This window comes from Hemitrygon akajei, chromosome 12 (assembly GCF_048418815.1).
Source record: "Hemitrygon akajei chromosome 12, sHemAka1.3, whole genome shotgun sequence".
NCBI lineage: Eukaryota > Metazoa > Chordata > Chondrichthyes > Myliobatiformes > Dasyatidae > Hemitrygon > Hemitrygon akajei.
This window is the reverse complement of record NC_133135.1, coordinates 21,850,548-21,876,801: the sequence shown is the minus strand read 5'-3', so window position 1 is coordinate 21,876,801 and position 26,254 is coordinate 21,850,548. Positions and strand designations below refer to the sequence as shown.

At 44.2% G+C, this 26,254-nt stretch overlaps 1 protein-coding gene across 3 annotated transcripts in view; it reads left to right on the top strand.

Annotated features, from left to right (window-relative positions):
- The window catches only part of bcar3 (BCAR3 adaptor protein, NSP family member), a 201,241-nt gene that overhangs the window by 73,580 nt on the left and 101,407 nt on the right, over positions 1 to 26,254 (top strand). For all 3 annotated transcript variants that reach the window (XM_073062707.1, XM_073062704.1, XM_073062709.1), the window contains exon 2: positions 17,093 to 17,207. Coding sequence is in view for 1 of the 3 variants with exons in the window: in XM_073062709.1 (XP_072918810.1) it covers positions 17,093 to 17,207 (115 nt within the window). In the remaining 2 variants the exon portion in view is untranslated. The remainder of the gene's footprint in view (positions 1 to 17,092; positions 17,208 to 26,254) is intronic.

The following is a 26,254-nucleotide window of genomic DNA, read 5'->3' as shown; positions in this document are numbered from 1 at the left end:
AAATCCTTGGTTTAGAGAGGTGTTGTACTAGCTTAGATAGAGCCAAGATGTGTTAGGCCGGAAGACCCGTTTCCATGGTGCTATATACTGGAAGTGGAAGTGCAGTCAGGTGATCAAGCTTGCCAAAGAGAAGACTTGGGCTGGCATGGTAAGCATTCTTGACGGTGGTGTAACAGTGATCAAGTGTGTAGACGCTGGTTCTGCAGGTGACATGTTGGTCAGGGACTTATTCAAACTAGCCTGGTTGATGACCGGGAAGGCATCAGGGTGCACTGTGTCATGGCTGTAGATCACGGTGCTCCATTCCTTCGGTGTCAGCTTGACATTTGCCAAGGGTACCGTGACAACTTGACAGACTGATATTTTGGCCCAATTACAAGAAGGTCCATTAGCTAGAAGACAGCTATTGCATGAGGACTTAATGCACGTGTGCACAGGTTTGCATGCACTCTCACTCACACTTGCATGTTGATTTGTATACAAACTCTTGCCCACGCCTTCCTCTTCCTCTGCTCCTCTCCTGACGAGGAATACAAGTAATTCATTCCTGACTTTGTTTGGGCCATATTTCTGTCACTGAATCCAGCTCGCAATCTAGATAGCTTACTAACTTTGTTGGTGATATCAATACAGATATACACAGAGGTGATGTAAAGGGCATAGACAGGATTCAGAGCTGGGCTGAGGAATAGCAGATGGCATTCAGTCAGAAAAATGTGAAGTGATTCATTTTGGAGGGTCAACCCTAAAGGCAGAGAATTGTTAGCCGTGTGGAGAATGAATCATTGGAATTTTGAGCCCCGAGTCCATAGATCCCTTAACGTTGCCATTCGAGTTGATAGAGTAATTTGTATGCTGTGTTAGTCAGAGAATTGAGTTCAAGAACCACAAGGTAATGTTGCTTCTCGATAAAACCCTGGTTAGACCACACTTGGTGTATTGTGTTCCGTTCTGGTCACCATATTATAGGAAGGATGTGGAAACTTTAGAGAGATTTGCCAGGATGTTGCCTGGATTAGAGAATATGTATTATGAGGATAGGCTGCGAAAGCCAGAGCTTTTCATCTTGGAGCAAAGGAAGATGAGAGGCAACTTGATAGAGGTGTACAAGATTATAAGAGGCGTAGATAGTGGATGGTCAATGTCTTTTCTCCAGGGCGGCAATGGCTATACACCTGCTTAGGATGAGTGGAGAGAAGTTCAGGGGACATATCAGAGAATGGTTAAGTGCCTGAAATGCAGTGCTGGGGGTGGTGGTGAGACATTTAAGAGATTCATAGACACATGGATGAAGTAAAAATGGAAGGCAATGGGCTATGTAAGAGGGAGGGGTTCGATTTTTGTTGGGAGTAGTTTTATACACAGTGGGCCAGCACAACATTGTGGGCCGAAGGGCCTGTGTTGTGCTGTGCTGTTCTATTCTGTGTAATGCTACCTTTTCTATTTTCTTCAGTAATGTAGTCCTTGGATTTCTTAGGACAGTTCTAACTTTGCTGCTGTCCTTTGACTTTTGCTGGTTCATCTTTCCAGCTGGAAAGAGCAGCAGTTTGGGAACACTGGATGGTGGCAGCCTTATCATGAAGGTGATGGACACATCGCACGCAGCAGAGACCAAAGCATGCACTTGTGCAATGAATGTTGTGGGGAGATTGTGTACTTTAAGTGAGATCGCCATTGTTATGAAGTACAGTAACGTAGAGGGTGGTGCGGTAAAGTAGCAGTTTATAGAATTGTGTTCAATTCCCACCGGTGTCTGTAAAGCGATTGCACATTCTCCCTAAGACCAGGTGCTTCAGTTTCCTCCCATATTCCATAGGCTTGGGTTAGGTTCAGTAAGCTAAGTTGGTGCCAGAAGCTTGGTGACACTGGTAGGTTGCTCCCAGCATATCCTCGGACTATGTTGCTCGATGACGCAAGTGACACATTTCACTGTGTGTTTCGATATATTGATATGCAAGCTAATTTTCAATAAGGTTAAACTAGTTGGCTGGATTAGGGAGGTTCATGAACAAGGTGTAGTCAGTCCATCATTACTGCTGAACTGTGGTGTCACTACAAGCTTGCACAGTGCAGGTCTTGCTTTTGGGTTTATCGTGATATAGCGGTAATCCTGCACACAACACAGGTTATTGTATTCACAGGAAGGATGCCACCCCTTGCATATAAAGTTACTCCTTTAAATGCATTCGTGCTGTTTTCTGATTGTCTTTCTCTGTCTAGTCATAAAAACACTGAATGGTCGACTGATTTCCTTTACTGATGGGAACTTGCCTTCTCCGTTCTGTCTGACCTCCACCTCGTTCCAATTCTTTTCTCTGTTTGACCTTTATTTTGTGTCCTGAAGTGGTCTGGCAGGCCACTTAGTTGTTAAAAAAAACTAATCACCCCTCAAAGCTCAGTACCACCAGGGTGGCTAAAGATAAATTAAGATGAGCAATAAATGTGTCAGAATTGACCCTTCAGACACCAGAGGCACAGGATGGTGGGTCCTCACATTCTTTACATGCTCTCAAATGATAGGCTTGTAGTTGATTTCCTTCAGCCAGGGAACAGATTAATTGACATGCGACTTTTGAAACATTATGACAGGGAAACATGAGGGGGAACTACTGCACTCAGAGGCTGGTATGAGTGCAGAACGAGCTGCCAGTAGAAGTAGTGCATATTGGTTCGATTTCAATATTTACAGTGCCTATAAGAAGTAGTCACCCCCCCCCCAGAAGTTTTCATGTTTTTATTGTTTTACAAAATTGAATCACAGTAGATTTAATTTGGCTTTTTTTGACACTGATCAACAGAAAATCTCTTCCATGTCAAAGTGTAAACAAATCTCTACAAAGTGATCTAAATTAATGACAAACATAAAACCCAAAATAATTGATTGCATAAGTATTCACCCCCTTTAATATGACACACCAAATCATCACTGATGCAGACAATTGGTTTTAGAAGTCACATAATTAGTTAAATGGAGCTCACCTGTGTGCAGTCAAGGTGTTTCAATGGATTGTAAAAATCCACCAGTAGCTGGGAGGTATAACAGTATCCTGGCAAAAACCATTAAGACAAAAGAGCACTCCAAGCATCTCTGCGAAAAGGTTATGGAAAAGCACAAGTCAGGAGATGGATACAAGAAAATTTCCAAGTCACTGAATATCCCTTGGAGTGCAGTTAAGTCAATCGTCAAGAAATGGAAAGAATATGGCACAGCTGTAAATCTGCCTCGAGCAGGCTGTCCTCAAAAACTGAGTAACTGTGCAAGAAGGGGACTAGTGAGGGAGGCCACCAAGAGACCTATGACAACTCTGGAGGAGTTACAAGCTTCAGTGGCTGAGAGGGGAGAGACTGCGTATACAACACCTGTTGCCTGGGTGTTTCACCTGTCACAGCTCTATTGGAGAGTGGCAAAGGGAAAGCCACTGTTGAAAAAAAACTCACATGAAATCTCAGCTAGAGTTTGCCAGAAGGCATATGGGAAACTGTGAAGTCAGCTGGAAGAAGTTTCTATGGTCTGGTGAAACCAAAATTTTGCTTTTTGGCCATCAGACTAAACGTATGTTTGGTGTAAGCCAAATACTGCTCATCATCAAAAATAAACCATCCCTGCCATGAAGCATCATGCTTTGGGAATGCTTCAGTGCAGCAGGCTCTGGTAGACTTGAGGAGGTAGAGGGTAAAATGAATGCAGCAAAGTACAGGGAAATCCTGGAGGAAAACCGGATGCAGTCTGCAAGAGAACTGCGGCTTGGGAGAAGACTTGTTTTCCAGCAGGACAATAACCTCAAGCATAAAGCCAAAGTTACATAGGAATGGCTTATAAACAACAAAGTTAATGTCCTGGAGAGGCCAAGTCAGAGCTCAGACCTCAATCCAATTGAGAATTTGTGACTGGTCTTGAAAAGGGCTGTTCACTCATGATCCCCATGCCATCTGACAGAGCTTAAACAGTTTTGTAAACAGAATGGGGAAAAATTGCAGTGTCCAGATGTACAATGCTGATAGAGACCTATCCACACAGACTCAAGGCTGTAATTGCTGCCAAAGGTGCATCTACTAAATACTGACATGAATGGTTGAATACTTATGCAATCAATTATTTTATGTTTATATTTGCAACATGAAAGAGTCTTGTTCTGTTGATCAATGTCAAAAAAGCCAAATTAAATCCATTGTGATTCAATTTTGTAAAACAATAAAACATGAAAACTCCCGAGGGCGGTGAATACTTTTTATAGGCACTGTAAGAGAAGTTTGTATAAGTACATGGATGGAAGGGGCACAGAGGACTATGATCCAGGTGCAGGTCAATAGGATTAGGCAGAATAATAGTCTGGCATGGATGAGATGGGCTGAAGGGCCTGTTTTTGTGCTGTGGTATGAATGAACTAACGGCAGGGGACTGGTAGTCCAAGAACAAGAGGACATGGATTCACTGCAGTTGGCATAAGAAACCGGGGTTTTAGAGGAACACCCTTTTCCACCGTGAGTTTATGAGGTCCACAGTTCACTTCCTGAGGGGTGTGGAAGCAGGTTCAATTGCAAAGTTAATTAGAGAGTTGTATAAATTCTCAAATGGGAAGTGATTTGCAGAGCCACTGCGAATGATCGGCAGAGTGGGAAATGGGACTGGCTGGACCACTTTCCTAATCAGTCAGCTGAGGTGGAGTGAGTGGTCTGAACAGTTGCCTTCTCTACACTGTTCTATGGTAAGTGACCTCAGGTTCCCTGCCTTGGCAGTCTTTAATGTGATACCCTCCCTTGCTTTCCCTGCTGCAGAGGTGAGCTTGGTTGATGTCGTAGAGTCTGAGGGTTGAAGCTATGATCTCTCCAGCCACTTCACCCAAATTATACTTCTCAGCATTGTCTACCCTCTAATTGTTCTTTCTTCCCAGACTTTATGTGCATCCGATATAATACTGTGAAAGCATGGTTACCACATGGAGTGGGTTTTGTGCATTTTCTGACTTTGTGGACAAAACTGACGTATGGATATCTGAAAACAGACCTGTTTGTTACCTGTGGAGTGACCCAGACAGCTTTCAACATTCTGGCAATGCTGATTCGTGACTCCCTTCAAAAATCTCCATATTCCTCCACCTTGCTATTTCCCTCCCTGGTTTTAAACGTCACATAACATCCCTTCTTTCAAGCTTGTTTTCCCCAAGCAAGCCTTCACCTGATCCCCATTTTTGTCCTCCGTACCAATATGGTGGACTACTTTTTGCTGTCATGCACCCCTAAGATTCTCACAGATTGGGAAGAGAAGTACTTTAGGTGATGAGCAGATATCAGGCTCTCTGTTGGTCAGAGTGGACCATAGCTATTGATTCTAGCTGTCTACGATGTGTGCACAAGCCAGAGCAGTACAATATGGAGCAAGATGTTGCCCATGGAGCAGGCATCCCCTCTCCACACGGCTAATAAACCCAAAGGAACAGCAGAGACTGATACAGTTCGGTACCAGCGACGTTGCAGGAGTCACCAGTCAGCCTTGAACTCAATAAGGGGTTGCCTTAGGGGCTCCAGTTCTGAATTTTTCTTGGGTTTTACTGCCAAAGCCTTCCCCATGAATGGGTAAAGCCAAAGGCAGTGGAGATTTGAGATCAGAGTTTTCCCTCTCGGACGAGTTACCAACCACATGAGCTCCATCTGCCTGATAACCTTTCGACATTTACCCGTTGAATATTGAAAGACCCAGATGGAGTGGATATTTCAAATAGTGGGAGAGTCAATGATTAGAGGGCAGGGCCTCTGAATACACAGGTGTCCCTTTAAAACAGAGATGAGGAGGAATTTCTTTAGCCGGAGGTTGGTGAATCTGAGGAATTCATTTTCAACTGTGGAAATCTGGGAAGAAGGCAGGAGAATGGGGTTGAGAGGGATAATAAATCGGCACTCTAGCAATGGGTAACTAGTGCTTTATGATTTTATACCATAACATCCCTACTCTTCTATTCTGTGCAATGTTGTGATTATGCCTTTCACCTTCAGGGATGCTTGAATTTGTACACCTCTTGTTCCTGAATTCTTCCTATAGCTCTACTATTCATTGTCTACAACCTCCCAAGGTTACACCACCATAAAACGTAGGAGCAGAATTAGGCCATTCAGCCCATTGAGTCTGCTCTGCTATTCCATCATGGCTAATTTATTATACTTCTCAACCCTGTTCTCCTGCCTTCTCCCCGTAACATTTGACACCCTATCCACCTCTGCTTTAAATATACCCAGTGACTTGGCCTCCACAGTCATCTGGTGGCAATGAATTCCACAGTTTCACACCCATCTGGGTAAAAAGCAGTTCCTCCTCAGCTCTGTTATAAATGGATGTCCCTCTAGTCTGGGGCTGTGCCCTCTGGTCATAGACCAGACCAGATTTCAAAGACATTCCCCCTCATTCTTCTAAACTTTAGTGAGTACAGACCCAGAGCCATCAAATGATCCTCAAACGTTAACCATGTAATTCCCAGAATCACTTTTGCACTTATCAGGATTAAATTCTATCTGCCATTGCTCTGCCCATTTTACCAAGTAGTGAATAATGTTGTGTAGACTACGACTATCCTCCTCCCTGTCATCAACAGTATTGATTTTAAGTCACTTGCAAAATTACTAATCATCCCTCCACACCCCCCTACAGTTTTATACCCAAACCATTAATATATGTCATTGACAGTAGGGGTCCCAGCATTGTGCACTAATATATTATTGGTCATGGGCTTTCAATCACACAAGCATCATTACCCACTCTTTCTGAATACCACAACAATTTTGGGTCCAATTTGCCCAGGATTCTGTCAGCAGGTCAGGCAGCACCCATAAAGGGATGTGTGCTGGTCCAGAGGAATGGTCTCGACCGGAAATGTTGACTGTCCATATTCCCTTCCTTGGTGCTGCCAGGCCCGTGAACTCCCCCCAGTGTTTGAAAATTGCTCCAGATTCCAGCATCTGCAGTGTACTCTGTCCCCTTCAATAGACAGTTGGTGCAGGAGTAGGCCATTCGGCCCTTCTAGCCAGCACCGCCATTCACTGTGATCATGGCTGATCATACACAATCAGTACCCCGTTCCTGCCCTCTCCCCATATCCCTTGACCCCGTTATCTATAAGAGCTCTATCTAACTCTCTCTTGAATGCATCCAGAGACTTGGCCTCCACTGCCTTCTGGGACAGAGCATTCCACATATCCACCACTCTCTGGGTGAAAAAGTTTTTCCGCATCTCAGTTCTAAATGGCCTACCCCTTATTCTTAAACTGTGGCCTCTAGTTCTGGTCTCACCCATCAGCGGGAATATGCTTCCTGCCTCCAGTGTGTCCAATCCCTTAATAATCTTATATGTTTCAATCAGATCCCCTCTTATCCTTCTAAATTCCAGTGTATACAAGCCCAGTCGCTCCAATCTTTCAACATATGACAGTCCCGCCATTCCGGGAATTAACCTTGTGAACCTACGCTGCACTCCCTCAATAGCAAGAATGTCCTTCCTCAAATTTGGAGACCAAAACTGTACACAATACTCCAGGTGTGGTCTCACCAGGGCCCTGTACAGCTGCAGAAGGACCTCCTTACTCCTATACTCAATTCCTCTTGTTATAAAAGCCAGCATGCCATTAGCTTTCTTCACTGCCTGCTGTACTTGCATGCTTGCTTTCATTGACTGATGTACAAGAACACCTAGATCTCGTTGTACTTCCCCTTTTCCTAACTTGACTCCATTTAGATAGTAATCTGCCTTCCTGTTCTTGCCACCAAAGTGGATAACCTCACATTTATTCACATTAAACTGCATCTGCCTTAAGGGATGAGCCCAGACGGCCATCTGGTTGGGCATGTTAGGATTGAGCCAAGAGTCTATTTCCATGCTAATTACTGTACGACTCTCTAGAGGGGTGTGTTAAACAATCGTGCATTTCAGGAACCCGACAGCGGGCCCTCTGCTCTGCCGCAGTGCTCGGTGATTCTAATAGAGCCGAATAGTTCTCTGACAAATCCCAGAACGACGCTTCGGGAAGCGACAACGGGGTGGGGTGGGGTGGGATTGGGGAGGAAATCCCGGCCGCTGGTTATCTTGTCTGACCACAGGCGCTATCCCTGAAACGTGTCGGTGGTCGCCATGCGTGCACCCCGCCGCCGCTGAGAAATGTCTGGGTGGGAAATTGATGAGTCTGCGAGTTGGTGGGATCTGAATGAGGCTGTTTACACCTAACCTCATTACTTGTCTTGTTGGAATCGGGAGCGGAGCGCGGCCGGGTCAGCTGCCTGCGGAAGGGACTACAGGTGCGCAAACACAAAGGCTCGGAGCAAAAGAAACTTTATTCCCCCGCCGCCGAATCGCATACACGATGGCCGCTTGAATAGTCATAACATTTACAGTGAGATAAGGAATACAAAGGACTACCAGGATAGTTCCACGGCTCTGATCTTGAAACAATCTGCTACGGTGTCAGAAGGTAACAATGCTTAAAAGGATTCAGCTGCTGTTGTTCACTGGCTATTTGCCACTGATGCAAAGGTAAATAAAGTGAGCGAAGTCCCGGAGATAAAACGCGGCAAACTGCCCGTCCAGGTGTGAAACGAAAACGGCCCCGGACTCGGATACCACCGCACCTCACGCTGCGCTGCCTCTGACTTTAAACTTGCTGTGTTTAGCAGGAATGATGCAGCAAAACCGCTAATGAGCCTGAGAACTTCGTCCCGCAATCGTCCGCTGGCGTCAGGAAATCTCGAGTGTGGGTGCGTGGCTCACGCAGTCAGGAGCATTTCAGTTTCGAAAAATTAAGTTTAGAAAACGCTGCTTTATTGGGCAAAAGTACACTTGAAGGGAAGTAAACTAGTAACTGAGTGTGGCTTTTGGTTTGATCAAAATTTTCTGTTCAAAAAGGACACCCACGCCGAATCAACGGTGGTGACGAATCAGCACACAGGAGGGAGATTGAAAATCTGGCTGAGTGATGCCATAACAACACAATCTCTCTCAATGTCAGCAACACTAAGGGGCTGATTATCGACTTCAGGAAGAGGAAACCAGTCCTCATGGGGAGATTAGAGGTGGAGAGGGTCAGCAAGTTTAAATCCCTTTGTGTTATTATTTAAGATGTCCTGGGCCCAGTACTTAAGAAGAAAGATGGCAGCACCTCTAATTCCTTAGGAGTTTGTGAAGATTTGGCAAGACATCGAAAACTTTGACAAACTTGTGTAGATATGTGGTGGAGAGTATATTGACTGATTGCATCACAGCCTGGTATGGAAACAGCAATGCCCTTGAACAGAAAAGTAGTAGTATTGGCTGGTAAAGCCATAGTAGGTAAAGCCCTACCCACCATTAAGCACAACTACACAGTATGGTTGCAGGAAAGCAGCATCCATCATCAGGGACCCCCACCACTCCCTTCTTGCTGCCGCCATCAGGAAGAAGGATTAGGAGCCTCAGGACTCACACCACCAGGTTCGGGAATAGTTGTTACCCCTCAACCATCAGACTCTTCAGCCAAAGGTGATAATTTCACTCGCCCCATCACCAAAATGTTTATGGACTCACTTTCAAGGACACTTCATCTCATGTCTCGATATTTATTGCTCATTTATTTATTATTTGGCCGGCTGGTGGCGTAGAGGCATCAGTGCCGGACTTCGAAGCAAAGGCTCCCAAGTTCGAATCCGGCCGGCTCCCTTGCACGCTTTCCATCCGTGCTGGGTTGAACGTCGAGCTGGCAACTCAGCCTCGTAAAAATAAGAAAGCCTGCTTAAAAAGCACCATCACGACGGTGTCCCGATGACTCCAGTCGGAGTTAAGGGCTTTCTTCTTCATTTATTTATTATTTCTCTTTCTGTATTTGCAATATGTTTATTTTTGCACAGTGGTTGTACTCCTAGATGGTGCAGTCTTTCATTGATTCTATTTGGGTATTATTCTATAGACCTGTTGAGTATGTCCGCATGAAAATGAATCTCAGGGTTGTATATAGTGACATATACGTACTTTGATACTGAATTTACTTTGAACTTTCTGTAAATGGAATTATGATTTAGTTCGAATTATGAACTATGAACTCCTTCCACATGGCTGATGCTGTGGGAAGATGTGCTGTCGATTTTATGCTACAAATTAGGACTAGGTTAAACTTGCTCGTTATTCAGTAAGATTATGGCTGAACTGATTACGAGTCTAACACAACATTCCTGTACCCCCCCCCCCCCCCCACGGCGACCTTTCAATGCCTTGTTTATCGGGAAACTGTCTGCACTTCCTGAGAACAGAGTTGAGAAGGAAAGTGGTGATTGTGTGTAATTCATTGCCTCAGGTGGCTGTGGAGGCCATGTCTTGGGTAGACACTGGAATGGGCCCAGAGGAGGTTCAAGACAATAATTCTGGGAATGAAAGGATTAAAGTGTGAGGAGGTTTTGATGGCTCGGTGCCTGTACTTGCTGGAGTTTGAACAATGAGGGATGAGCTCATTGAAACTTACCAGATATTGAAAGGTCTAAATAAAATAGGTGTGGAGAGGACGTTCCCTATGATGGGGTGGTCTAGGACAAGAGGGCAAAGTCTCAGAACAAATTGGGATAGCCATTTAGAACAGAGATGAGATGAGGAAGAATTTCTTTATCCAGAGAGTGGTGAATCTGTGGAATTCATTGCCACAGGTTGCTGTGGAGGCCAAATCATTGGATATATTTAAAGCAGAGGTTGATAGATTTTTGATTAGTCAGGGCATCAAAGGTTACAGGGAGAAGGAGGGTTGAGGGGGGAATAAATCAGCCATGATAGAATGGCGATGTAGATTCGATGGGCCAAATGGTCAAATTCTGCCTTTATGTCTTATGGTCTGCCTTAAAAACACTGAGAGTCTTATCTTCGCCACCCTCTGAGGAAGGGAATTCCAGACTTTTGAGAGAAGTAAAATCATCTAATTAATACCTCAATTGGGCAACACTTCTGCATGCACCGGTAGCTCCAGATTCACACAGAGAGGAAACACTCACTCCAGTTCCATTCCTGCAAAGACTCTCAGGAATAGTTTGTTTCAAATACGTCACCTCTCATTCTCCTGTCCCCCAGTGTGTTCAAGCCATCCCCATTCTGGCAGGCCTTCTCTGAATGGGTTCTAATGGAGTTGCATTTTCTCCCCTAAGGAGATAACTAGAATACAGCAGACCTGAAAGGGTCTGAACCAGGCTAGAATGGACAGTGCGTTTATCTCCCAAGTTTTATGTCCTGTGGATTGATGGTGCATGGATGTTGCTGGTCAGAACAAGCAGGAGGAGCCTGCCCCCAATCCTGCATGGACACTGAGCCACACTGCCTCTGCCATCTTCCCTCCTGGGTGGCTGCATTACCAGTGTCCAACAGCATCTTGCAATCACAAAAAAAAATGCCCAAGACAATCACTGGCTGTTAGACTCCAACGCCTTCTTGTACCAGGCAGCGACATGGTCCACAACATGCCCAGCTCCTCCACTAACAAGCAACTTGCTGATGGAATTGACCTGCAGTACCTGAAGTTCTTAATGTCCAGCAGTGTCTTGCAATTGTAAAAAGGACAAAAACACCTACACTGCTGTGCTGCCCCGATTGTTCTTAACATTTATTCTAACTGATATTTGTTAATATAACTGGCAAACGTAAAATAATGTAGCAACTATTTTTGACGTCGTTAGCACAACCCTGTGTTGAATTTGACCCAGAGGTGGTATTGCAGGGGCAGAAATGGAAAGAACTGAAGCTGGACCCTGGGCAAGCAGCAGCTGCCTCTTACATACGTTTGCACATAACATAACTTTCCCCAACACTCCGGCTTAGTGTAGGCTGTCTCAGCAATTATGCCCCCTGGGTTATCATTCTGGATGAATGCTGAGGTTCGACCCGTGGGGGTGCGGGGTGCCAAGAAGGAGGGGCCTCTGGGTTTGAGTCACTTCACTCAGAGCGGCTGCTGGGTTGGAGATGCTTCCCACAGAAAGGCTGCTGAGTTCGAGCACTTGCTCTTCCCGAGGCTCTCGGAGATGTTATTGAAATTCTGAGATTTATGGATTGGACTGTAGTTCATGTTGGCCTCTTTCAGCTCTATGTATTTTTTTTCACATTCTCGTCCTTTCTTGTTGCCAACTGGCAGGCTGGGGGTTTGGAGTTTGATGTTCTTATTGTGTGTGGGCAATCTGTTGGTTTTTGTACATTGAATAGTTACATTATTAATAGTACAAAAACAGAAATAATTTTTTTTTAAGTGAGGGGACATTCATGGGTTCAATGTCCATGTAGAAATCAGATGGCAGAGTGGAAGGTGCTGTTCCTGAATCGCTTGAGTGTGTGCCTTAAGGCTTCTGTACCTCCTTCCTGATGGTAACAATGAGAAGAGGGCATGTCCTGGGTGACAGGAGTCCTAAATAATGGACACGGTCTTTCTGAGACACTTCTCCTTGAAGCTGTCTTGGATACTGCAGAGGCTAGAGATGACTAATTTAACAACTTTCTGTAGTTTCTTTCGATCCTGTGCAGTAGCCCCCACCCCCCCATATCAGACAGTGTTGCAGCCTGTCAGAATGCTTTCCACAGTATGTCTATAGAAATTTTCAAGTGTTTTAGGTGATAAACCAAATCTCCTCAAACTCCTAAATGTAGCTGCTGTCTTGCCTTCTTTATAGCTGCATTGATATGTTGGGACTGGGTTAGATCCTCAGATATCTTGACACCCAGGGGAACTTGAAACTGCTCACTCTCTCCACTTCTGATCCCTGTATGAGGACTGGTTTGTGTTCCTTCATCTTACCCTTCCTGAAGTCCACAATCAACTCTTTGGTCTTACTGACGTTGAGTGCAAGGTTGTTGCTGCCGCACCACTCAACTTGCTGGTATATCTCACTCCTGTACACCCTCTCGTTGCCATCTGAGATTCTATCAACAATGGTTGTGTCATCAGCAAATTTATAGATGGTATTTGAGCTATACCTAGCCACACAGTCATGGGTGTAGAGAGAGTAGAGCAGTGGGCTAAGCACACACCCCTGAGATGTGCCAGTGTTGATCATCAGCGAGGAAGAGAAATTATCCGCAATCCTTATATTGTGGGTAAGATGTCGATGATTCAATTGCAGAGGGAGATACAGAGGCCCAGGTTTTGTAGCTTATCAATCAGGACTGTGAGAATGATGGTGTTAAACGCTGAGATATAGTCAACGAACAGCATCCTGACATAGGTGTGTATTGTCCAGATGATCTAAGGCTGTGTGAAGAGCCATTGAGATTGCATCTGCTGTAGATCTAGGCAAATTGCAAAGGGTCCAGGTTCTTGCTGAGGCAGGAGTTGATTCAGGCCATGACCACCCTGTCAAAGCATTTCATCACTGTAGATGTGAGTGCTACTGGGCAATAATCATTAAGGCAGCTCATACTACTCTTCTTAGGCACTGGTATAATTGTTGCTACTTTGAAGCAAGGGGGAACTTACTACCTTAGCAATCAGAGGTTGAAAATGTCTTGAATACACCCACCAGTTGGTTGGCACAAGCTTTCAGAGCCTTACCAGGTACTCCATTGCAGCCTGCCGTCTTGCGAAGGTTCTTGAAAGACAGCCTGACATCGGCTTCCGAGACAGAGATCACAGAGTCACCAGGTATAGCAGGGATCTTCACAGCTGTAGTTATATTCTCCCTTTCAAAGCAGGCACAAAAGGTGTTGAGCTCATCTGGTGGTGAAGTATGGCTGCCATTCGTGCTAACAGGTTTCACTTTGTGGGAATTAACATTCAAGGTGATTGTCAATACCTTAAATTCTTCGTAGCCCTAACTTTGTTTCATTTGCACTCCTGGCTGTTCCTGGCATCGCCAAGCCTGAATGCTTGAAACTGCAGTGAGCAAAACGGTTCTGAATTGTTTTATTGCTTATTTCTCACCAACTGTCAGTGACAAAAATCACTGCTTTTTGCAAGCAAATGCACGCAACGGACACTATTTAAAAATAGTTCGCTCAAAGCATGAATGTAGTGTCTTAAGGGCTGCACGCCACTGACACTAGTTAGAACCTGTTCAGCAAGTCTCTTGCCCCAAATAAGTGGCATAGGTTCCAAATAAAGGAAGGAAATCCCACCAATTTTCATGATTAGTTTTTGTTCTTTAAGAGTTGTCCCAAATCAGTGGCTGATCAACCGATGGTCCAATTCACTGTATTACTCTGGATGCTCATCGCTCTTCCTGTGAAGAGAAAATTGTAATGTTGGACATTGCCTCACACTGGTACATGGTGCCCTGGTTCCAGTGTCTGATTGGCTGCAGAACTAGAGCTGGGCTCCTTCATTAACTCAAGAGATTCTGCAGATGCTGGAAACCAGAGTAACACACAGAAAATGCTGAAGTACTCTGCTGGCCAGGCTGCATCTATCTCCATTGATGAGCTGTCACTGAAATGGGACTTGGAGGATCGTTGTTGCCTGTAACGTCTGAAAAGAAACAGTATAATGAAAAATTAAAGCAAAGAAAGCCATGTATGTATTTTTGTATGTAGATGATTTTTTATAATGTTACTGAGACTTTGATTTCTCCAACTTCCGATAATTATTCCCCGCTCCCTTCATCTTCCATTTTTTCAGTTACCCACTATGGCCCCCTCTTACCTATTCTCTTATCCTCACCTATCAACTCCCCCTGGTGCTCCTCCTTTCTTCTCTCCCATGGTCCAAACTCCTATCAGATTCTGTCTTTTCTATCTATCATCTCTCAGCTTCTTACTTCATTCTCCCTCCCTCAACCAACTGGCTTCACCAATCACTTTCTAGCTTGTCTTGCTTCACCTCCCCACACCTATTGTGGCTCCTTCCGCTTCTTTCCCAGTTCTAAAGAAGAGCCTCATCCCGAGCTGTTGACTGTTTGTTTCCCACCATAGACGCTGCCTGACCTACTGAGTTCCTCCAGCATTTTGTGTGTGTTCTGGGCTCATTCATTGACTGGTGCAATTTCATCACAGATTCTTCTGACTTGGGCCAGCTTGATTTGGCACCATTGTCCATGTTGGTCAAGTTTGCTAAGACTTGGGTTTACTTTAACTGCTTCCAATGCAGCATGAAAAATCTTTTCCTCCTCCTTTGGGATTAAAAAAGATTAGGTTTTTATTTGTCTCGCATTGAAATATCAAAATATACAGTGAAATGCGGCGTTTGTGTCAAACCAAATCAGCGAGGATTGGGCTGTGCATCCCACAAGCGTTACCAAGCTTCTGGTGCCAACATAGGTTGTCCACAACACACAAACCCTAGCTGTGCATCTTTGGACTGGGGAAGGAAACCAGACTCCCGGAGTAAACCCACGCAGTCACTGGGAGAATGTACAAGCAGCGGCGGGAATTGAACCCCAGTCGATCACCGACGCTGTAAAGAGATGCTCTAACTGCCTCACTTAGCACATTGTATTTGTGTATAACAACAATGAGTTTCACCTCGCATATGACAGTGATAATAAACGTGATTCGAATTCTGATACTGCCCACGCATGAGATGTTTTGTAGCCTCCAGCCATCTCCAAGCCTTGCAGCCAATAAAATACTCTGGAAACATAGTCATTGTCAGAAACTATGCAGCTGGCCTGGACTTAGAGTAACATTTTAATGATACTACTTTTGGGATAAGTATTGACAGGGGCAAGGGAGTCAATATTCTTCCAATAAAGTATCCTGCAAATATTAGTGAAACTGTCTGTCTACACTTTGCCAGGTATGGAACACTGACTAATGCCCCATTCAGTCTACCTCTGCTCCTTTGTGTGTACAGTGTGCTGATCATGTGAGATTTCACTGACTTCACTCTAATATATGCAGATCATCCTGTTTTATTTTGTGTGTGCCATACTCTACCAGAGCCTCGGTGACCACTTATTTTTTCAAGTGGTCATTTTGGAGGACAGATTCTGTGAGTGGTCCCCCCACGTCCTTCTCACAGCACAGTGCTTTTTTTTTTACGAGGCCAAGTTGTGAGCTCGACACTCAACCCGGTATGGATGGAAAGCGTGTCCGGGAGCGGCCCGACTGGACTCGAACCTGGGAACCTTAGCTCTGGAGTCCGGCGCTGATGTCACTGTGCCACCAGCTGAGATCATCCTATACAGTAAATGTTAAAATCACATACTGTATATAGACGATCCCTTATTTATGTGTGGTGGGTGTGGTAATTTGCAATTTCCCATAACACAAGGCTGTGTCATCCCAGCATGTCTTATTTACTTCTTAATATATAAGCCTTGACAACAATCTTGGTTCTGTCTTTTAAGTTTTGGGTAGTGATTTGTGGATTTCTGTAAGGACGAATAGCCATAGCACAGGGGTTGCCTGTCTTTGGAACGGTGGCCATGAAGAATATACTGGTTTACCTGATGTTTACAAGAAACCCTGGTCAGAATCTCATGAGTGTAATTTGTTGATCATGGCCCAGTATATTGATAATTCCAAAAATATACAATACCGTGGTCAAACACTAATACACGTAGTATACAAGTCTTCCCCACATTACAGGAAGATATCTGAAGCCCTAGAGCAGCTGGTCAATCCAATCTGCCCACATCCCAAGCTTGCATTCATTTACAAAACAAGAACAAAGTAAAACTTATTATCAGAGTGCATACGTGTCCCCGCATTGAGATTCTTTTTCTTGCAGGTATACTCAGCAAATTTATAGAGTAACTGTAAACAGGATTGATGCAAGAGCGTAGAAGACAACAAACTGTGCAAATGCAAACATAAATAAGTAACAATAAATAACGAGAGCATGAAATAACAAGGCAGAGTCCTTAAAGTGAGATTATTGGTTGTGGGAACTTCTCAATAGATGAGTGTAGTTATCCTCTTTGGTTCAAGAGCCTGATGGTTGAGGGGTAGTAAGTGTTCTTGAACCAATTCGTAGACTTGGGAGGACCTGTACCAGTCACAATTGATTATATGTGGTGTGATAGACACCATATGCTGACTGCAATATTTTACTCACAGTATTCCAATCACACTTTCAAGAGATGAACACAAACTATATAGCAGTCTGATGCAGAGAATCACCTGTTTTTAATATATAAACCAATTTTCTGCTGTCCTTTAACACAACCCATTCTTTGTTTCCTCACCAGGATTTGCTGCATTTGACGGAGGCTGACCTGAGACAGCTGGGAATTCAGAATCAGACACACAGGATTCATATTGTATCCAATATTTTCCTCCTCCAGGAGAGGGAGAGACAGAAAGGTATTTCATCACAAGATCAAACTCGTCCATTGTTCTGTTATGTGTGTGGGGAAAGAGCTACTGTAGCTGTTCACAAGCTAACCTACAGATTTTAGATCTGTTTAAGACCATAAGACATAGGAGCAGAATTAGGCCATTTAGCCCATTGAGCCTGCTCCGCCATTCATTCATGGCTGATTTATTTTCCCTCTGAACCCCATTCTCCTGCCTTCTCCCCATAACCTTTGACATCCTTTCTAATCAAGAACCTATCAACCTCCACTTTAAATATACCCAATGATTTGGTCTTCTCAGCTGTCTGTTGCAATGAATTCCACAGATTTGCTATCCGTTGGCTAAAGAAGTTCCTACTTGCCTCTGTTCTAAAAGAGCATTCTTCCATTCTAAGTCAGTGCCCTCTGGTTTTATAGATTATCTTTGGAGATAGGACAATATTAAGTTATGTTGGGCACTCATCTTATTAATGTTAACCTCCTTCATCATAATACCTGGGCAAAAAAATACATACTAATTGGTCAGTTAGTGCGTAACAACCTTATGCCTGAGTCAGATAATTGTGATTCAAGTCCCACTCCTAAAAGTTAAATGCAATGGTAATCTGACACTGAGCGAGAGGTTCTATGGCCCTTTACCTCCTCAGATCCCATAGACGAATCTGTCAAAGAGCACAGGGATTTTCCCCGGTGTCCCATTTAATACTTCTGAACTAACAAGTATTCAGTGTATTCTGCTTCCGGAGGGAGTGACAGAAATGAATTCCTTCACAAGATAATACAAAAGTAGAATCAGAATCAGGTTTAATATCACCAGCATCCATCATGAAATTTGTTATCTTTATGGCAGCAGTACAATGAAATACATGATAAATAAATATGGAGCAAAAAATGCATTACAGTAAGTATATATGTCTATTAAATAGTCAAAATAAGTAGTGCAAAAAAGAACAGAAAGAAAAGTAGTGAGGTAGTGTTCATGGGTTCATTGTCCATTTAAAAATCGAATGGCAGAGGGGAAGAAGCTGTTCCTGAATCACTGAATGTGTGCCTTCAGGCTTCTGTACCTCCTTCCCGACGGTAACAGTGTGAAGAGAGCATGCCCTGGGTGCTGGAGGTATGGATGTCCTTAATGATAGACTCCACCTTCTGAAGGTCCTACTTGAGGATGTCTTAGATATTATGGAGGGTAGTACCCATGAAGGAGCTGACTAGTTTTACAATTCCTGCAACTTGCTTCGATCCTGTGGAGTAGGTCCACCCCTCCCCCTCCCATACCAGGAGGTAATGCAGCCAGTCAGAATGATCTTCAGTGCACGTGTAGAGATATTAGAGTTGACAAACCAAATCTCTTCAAACTCCGAATGAAGTATAGCCACAGTCTTGCCTTCTGTATAGCTGCATTAATATTTTGTGTACAGGTTAGGACATGGTCCAAATGATCCATGGTCCAAATTTCAGAGAACAACAGCAAATGGTGAACACATAAGATACTGGAGGAGCTCAGCAAGTCAGCAGCATCTATGGTGGTGTTCCTTATTAATGCTATGCACAAAGCATTAGCATTTCTTCACACCTGTAGGGTAACCCTCCCATAATGAAGGCCATCATAATATTTGCCCTTGTAATTTGGTTGCAAATCGTTGGGACATCAACAGTTTATTTCTCTCCATGGATGCTGCCTGACCTGCTGAGTTCCTCCAGCATTTTGTGTGTGCGTGTTCCTCCGGATTTCCAGCATCTGCAGACTCTGTCATGTTCAGTAAGTGCTGAAATCTGAAGATGAGGCAAAGAGAGTAAAATGTAATACAAATTAAAGTTTCAGGTCAAAAACTTTTCATTGGGTCCAAATTAAGCACAAATAAAGGTCTTTGCTTTCAATCTTCATTGATATTGTTAAGACCAATTACTAGGATGCCATTCCAACTTCGAGTGCTCCTGTGTGGAGTTTACACATTCTCTCTGTGACAATGTGTATTTCTCTGGGTGTTCCAGTTTCCACTCAGATCTCAAAGATGCACCAGTTGGTGGGTAAATTGTCTGTGATCAAGTGACTCTAGTGAGTAGATGAGTGTTAAAATCTTGGAGTGTTGATGAAAATAAGCCAAGAGATTACTGCAGGATCACAGTAATGAGTGATTGAAGATCATAATCATCATCATCATCACTGTGTGTCATGTCATATGATACGGGTGGAAGATTATGGTCTATGACCATGATTTTTCTTGGCAAATCTTTCTACACAAGTGGTTTGCCATTGCCTTCTTCTAGGCAGTGTCTTTACAAGACGGGTGAACCCAGCTATTATCAACACTCTTCAAAGATTGTCTGCCCAGCGTCTCTGGTCACGTAACCAGGGCTTGAGACATGCATCAGCTGCTCATACGACCACCCACCACCTGCTCCCATGGCTTCACGTGACCCTGATCGGTGGGGTGGGGTGGGGGGGGGGGGGAAGCTAAGCAGGTATTACTCCATGCCCAGGGGTGACATGCAGACTAGTAGAGGGAAGGAGTTCCTTGTTCCTCCTTTGGTAGAGATGTATCTCTACCCCACCACCCTGTGCAGACTAATTGGGCTACAGGGTCTGAATCTGCACTACATAGCTGTGTGATGTTTGGACTGTGATCAAGGGCATGACTTGATTGGGTCGTGCAGGAAGGCACTCTCACAGTATTTAAAGGATGTTTAGACAAGCACTTTAATCACCCAGGCATAGAAGGCTATGTATGGATCAGATGCTAGTATATATGGAATTGGTATAGATAGATACCTTTTGGTCAGCACAGGCATGATATGTCAAAGGGTCTCCTGTGTTCTGACTGTGATCGCACAGCAGCGAATAGCTTGGAGATGAATCATATTTTGTACAGCGATCCAAGTTACTTGGAATTGGTTTATTATTATCACATGTACAGTGAAAAGCTTGTCTTGCATATCGTTCTTACAGATCAAATCATTACGCAGTGCATCAAGGTAGAAGATAAAGAGATTAAAGATTAGCTTTATTTGTCATTTGTACATCAAAATGTATAGTGAAAGGTATTAGTGTCAACGAGTCCAAGGGGTGTGTATTACAAGGACTTTGTCCTGGGGGCTGCCTACAAGCCTCTAGCGCTAACACGGCATGCCCACACAGCTCATTAACCCTCCCACATAAGTCTTTGGAATGTGGAAGGAAATCAGAGAACCTGCAGGAAACCTAAGTCGTCACAGGGAGAACGTACAAACTCCTTACAGACAGTGGCAGGAATTGAACTCCTGTTGGTGATCACTGGTGCTGTAAAGTATTGTGCTAACCACTGCACTACCGTGTTACCTGGTATAAGGTAAAATAATAATGGAATGTAGAATGCAGTGTAACAGCTACAGAGAGTTCAGTGCAGATAAACAATAAGATAATAGCGAGGTAAATTGTGAGGTCAAGAGTCCATTTGAACACACAAGGGAGTGGCATGATGGCATATCAGTTAGCGAATCACTTTACAGCGCCATCAATCGCCGATTGGGGTTGAATTTCCCCCCACTGTCTGTAAGGAGTTTGTACGTTCTCCTCGTTTCCAGGAGCAGAGGGAGGAGTGAGGGGTCAGGTTAAGGTTTAGGGACAGGGATGTGGGGGAGTTAGAGGTCAAGCCAGAGCCTAGACTTCTACTCCACTCTTTGCGTCCGAAGGCCAACGACATGGATGTGTGTTGAAGGACCTCTGTGGTCAGTTGTTGAAGAGGAGGGGGGGATCAGACCAGTGAGGACAAGGACTGGTCGACCCCCCCCCCCCCCCCAGATCAGCAAGAAGTTGGCAATTTCCAGGATCAGTGTTCCATCCAGGTAGGAGGCCTGTGACCCCAAAGTTGGCAAGCTGGCGAGACCCGAGTTTGAGTCCTAACATTCAGGATCCTGTCATTGGTGAGTATGGAGTTCGAGGCCTGGTGTTCCGTGTCCTCATTCATTGTTACCAGCGGGTCCTGGGGTCGATTCTGAAGATATCAGAAGTCAGTCATATGCAGGTCTGGAGGTGGAGTTCCAATGGCCAAAGCCCTAGGTCTGTAAGTCCACCATTAAAGTCAAAAGTCCATTTTGGTAGCAGTATCCATTCCACCACAGGCCACTATCAGTCAGGCGTTAGATGATCTGAGCAATGGGATCAACGTGCACGAAACAGCGCACCGTAACGCCTTCACCATTGTTTTGGGAGATTTTAACCAGGCCAGTTTGAAAAAATCACTAAGCAAATGCAATCAACAGATCAAAAGATCACTTGCAATACCAGAGGAAACAACACACTTGACCATTGCGCCATCAAGAATGCCTACTGTGCTATTCCACACCCTCACTTCGGGAAGTCTGATCACCTGGCTGTACTTCTACTCCCTGAGTATAGGCAGAGATTGAGGACTTCAGCATCAGTAGTGAGGACCAAGAAGGTATGGACAAGGGAAGCACAGGAGCATCTACAGGACTGCTTTGAATCGGTGGACTGGACTGTATTCAGGGATTCATCTTCGAACCTGGATGAATATGCTGCAGTTGTTACCGACTTTATTAAAACCTGTGTGGATGAGTGGGTGCCCACAAAGACTTACTGTACATTCCCAAACCAAAAGCCATGGATGAACCAGGAGGTACATCGTCTGCTGAAGGCTAGATCTGTGGCATTCAAGTCTGGCAATCCAGGTCTGCATTAGAAAACCAAGTATGATTTGCAGAGGGCTATTTCAAGGGTGAAATTATTGAACGACATTGGAGGCGACATTGGATGCACGGCAACTCTGGCAGGGGTTGCAAGACATTACTTCCGATAAAACGAAACCCAATAGCATGAATGGCAGTAATGCTTCACTACCAGATGAACTCAACGCCTTCTATGCCTGCTTTGAAAGGGAGAATGTAACTACAGCTGGGAAGATCCCTGCTGCACCTGATGATCCTGTGATCTCTGTCTCAGAGGCCAATGTTAGGCTGTCTTTAAAGAGAGTGAATGCGAGGCAGAAGGTCCGGATGGAGTACCTGGTAAGGCTCTAAAAACCTGTGCCAACCAACTAGCAGGAGTATTCAAAGACATTTTCAACCTCTCACTGCTATGGGCAGAAGTTCCCACTTGCTTCAAAAAGGCAACAATTATATCAGTGCCTAAAAAGAATAATGTGAGTTGCTTTAATGACTATCGCCCGGTAGCACTCACATCTACAGTGATGAAATGCTTTGAGAGGTTGGTTATGACTAGACTGAGCTCCTGTCTCAGCAAGGACCTGGACCCATTCCAATTTGCCTCTCGCCACAATAGGTCAACGGCAGACACAATCTCAATGGCTCTCCACATGGCTTTAGACCACCTGGACAACACAAGCACCTATGTCAGGATGCTGTCCATCGATTACAGCTCAGCATTTAACACCATCATTCCCACAATCCTGATTGAGAAGTTGCAGAACCTGGGTCTCTGTACCTCCCTCTGCAAATGGATCCTCAACTTCCTAACCAGAAGACCACAATTGGTGCGGATTGGTGATAACATCTCCTCCTCGCTGACGATCAAGACTGGTGCACCTCAGGGGTGTGTGCTTAGCCCACTGCTCTACTCTCTATATACACATGACTGTGTGGCTAGGCATAGCTCAAATACCATCTATAAATCTGCTGACGATACAACCATTGTTGGTAGAATCTCAGGTGGCGACAAGAGGCCATACAGGAGTGAGATATGCCAACTACTGGAGTGGTGCCGCAGCAACAAACTGGCACTCAACATCAGTAAGATGAAAGAGCAGATTGTGGACTTCAGGAAGGGTAAGATGAAGGAACACATACCAATCCTCATAGAGGGATCAGAAGTGGAAAGAGTGAGCAGCTTCAAGTTCCTGGATCTAACCTGGTTGATGCAGTTATAAAGAAGGCAAGACAACAGCAATACTTCATTAGGAGTTTGAAGAGATTTGGTATGTCAACAAATACACTCGAAAACTTCTATAGATATACCGTGGAGAGCATTCTGACAGGCTGCATCACTGTCTGGTATGGGGGTGGGGGGCTACTGCACAGGACCAAAAGAAGCTGCAGGAGGTTGTAAATTTAGTCGGCTCCATCTTGGCTACTAGCCTACAAAGTACCCAGGACATCTTCAGGGAGCGATGTCTCAGAAAGGCAGCGTCCATTATCAAGGATGTCCAGCACCCAGGGCATGCCCTTTTCTCACTGTTGGCATCAGGTAGGAGGTACAGAAGCCTGAAGGCACACACTCAGTGATTCAGGAACAGCTTCCTCCCCTCTGCCATCCGATTCCTCAGTGGACATTGAACCCTTGGACACTACCTCACTTTTTAAAAAATATATAGTATTTCTGTATTTTATATGATTTTTAATCAATTCAATATATTTATACTGTATAAAGTATACAGAATAAGATTTATTTATTTATTAACATCATTATTATTATTTTACTTCTATTTTAAGTATTGCATTGAACTGCTGCTAGGTTAACAAATTTCACGTCACATGCCGGTGATAATAAACCTGATTCTGATTCTGATTCTGAAAGTCTGTGAATTTACTGGAGACTGGAGCTGGCCTGTCCTGGAGTTGGTGAACTGTCTGGGTATGTGTGTGGGAGGGTAGGAGGGAGGAATGGAACTGTTTTGTTGTTGTTTTGGTTTGTTGCTGTTGTTGTGTTGAACATTCAGGACATATTATGTTGGCGGTGGAATGTTTGGCAACACTTGTAGGCTGTTCCCAGAGCACCCCTAGGTTGTGTTGGTTGTTAACGCAAAAGATAGATTTCACTGTATGTTTTGCTGTACATGTGATCAATAAATGGATCGAAATTGGAATCAAAGATTGATTGTCAAGTGCCTCCCCAATGCTTACAGCTTCAACACATTCTTGTTCTTCCAAACTCTGCATCAGTTTCCTTTCAGGGTGTGAATTAAAAATCCTGGCAAAAATCCTAGGTGTGACCTGGGGTTCACGAGGGAGTGTCTGATAGACTGATAATTGCAGTCTTCCAAGGTTGGGAAATATAAATGACTGATGATAATAACAATACCTATTACAACATAGCAGGTTCACTGTAATTTTTTAGAGCACGTAAACACTGTGGTCTTAATTAGATTAATTAGTCACATGTACACTGAAACATACAGCGAAATGCATGGTTTGTATTAACAACCAGCACAATCTGAGGATGTGCTTGGGGCAGCCCGCAAATGTTGCAACGCTTCTGGCACCAAAGTAACATGCACCACGATGTTCAGCAGAACAACATGTAGCAAGACAGGTGCAACAACAGCAAAACAAACTCCTTCCTAACCCCACCCCACACACACACCCCATCGAGGATCACCGATCCTTATCTTCATCCTTGTGCGTTTGCCTGTATCACAACCCTACACATCTGGTGGTGGGTCTTCTTGACCTTGTTATTGTTGTGTATAAGAATCTCTTCTCACTGCTGTCATCAGGAAGATGATACAGGAGCCTCACAATTCACACCAGCAGGTTCAGGAACGGTTACTACCCCTCAACCGTCAGGATCTTGCACTAAATGTGATAGCTTCACTCGCCCCATCATTGAAAAGTATATGGACTCACTTTCAAGGACTCCTCATCTCGTGTCTTGATATTTATTGCTTATTTATTTATCATTTCTTTCTTTTTGTATTTGCAATTGGTTTTGTTTTGCACACTGGTTGAACACCCAGTTGATGCAGTTTTTTATTGATTCTGTTAAGGTTATTATTCTATAGACTTGTTGAGTATGCCAGAAGAAACTGAATCTCAGAGTTGTGCATAGTGGCACTTTCAGGGATTCTTCATCTCATGTTCTTGATACTTATTTTTTTAAATTATTATTTCTTGTGTATTTGCCCAGTTTGATGTCTTCTGCACTCTGGTTGAGCATCCAAGTTGGCCCATCATTTGTTGATTCTTATGATTATTATTCTGTAGGTTTATTGATTATGCCCACAAGAAAATTAATCTCAGGGCTCTAAATGGTGACATATATGTACTTTGATAATAGATTTACTTTGAACTTTGAGTGCCTTCCTGGACTATTTTGGAGAAGTTTCAGAGTCAATGTTGTCGTAGGCTGTGGTCACATATTAGAGGGATACTGACATAGGTAGTTGCTGGAAAACTCAATGGCTGGTCTGCCTGCAGCTACTTAGTCTTTGAGTGTAAGATGTTCACAGTCAAGTGCTGCCCTTTGGCATGGACCAGAGTGTAGGTGAACGTGCAGAGGGATGCGTTGGAACTTGGTGCAGCCACTGCAGAGTGGGGAAGAGCCGCAAGATTGTGCTGCCACTGGTCAGTGAAATGCACTGGACACAGTGTAACAACCAAACCAGTGCTTCACAGAGGAAGTCTTTCACACTTGGGCTTCCTGAATTAACTACACACTCAAACTCTAATGGTGTGAAGAGCAAAGAAGTGGTTAGAACATAGAACACTACAGCACAGTGCAAGCATATCGGCCGATGACATTGTGCCAATTCTATAACCTACTGTATGACCAGTCTAATCATTCCCTCCTGTTTAATCCTCCTTTTTTCCACCATCCACGTGCCTACTAAAGAGTTTCGTAAATGGCCTGAATGTATTTACCTCTACCACCATCCTGGGCAAGGTGTTCCACGCAAGCACTCACCATTCTTTGTGCAAAAAAACTTAATTCCTCATACTCTCCTTCAATCGCACTACCATTGTGCTCCCTCATATTAGCCACTTCCTCCCTGGGAAAAAGTCTCTGGCCGTCCACTTGATCTGTGCTTCTGATAATTTTGTACACCTCTATCCAGTTGTTCAGACGTCTGAACATCAGAAAGCTAGAAATGCTGGAGATCTGAAATAACGACAGGGAGTGGTGAAAACGTCACAAGAGGAGACTTGTAGAGTCAGTGCCTCCCGGGTTCAATGCTTTGAGTTTGCAGTTTCTCCCAGTTTCCACAAGAGTTCCCTCCGAGTGTTCCCATACCCAAAGATGTCAGCTTGATAGGTTAACCAGCTGCTATAAGTGCCCCTTATGGGTAGGTGAGTGGTAGAATCTGAGGGGAGCTTATTTAT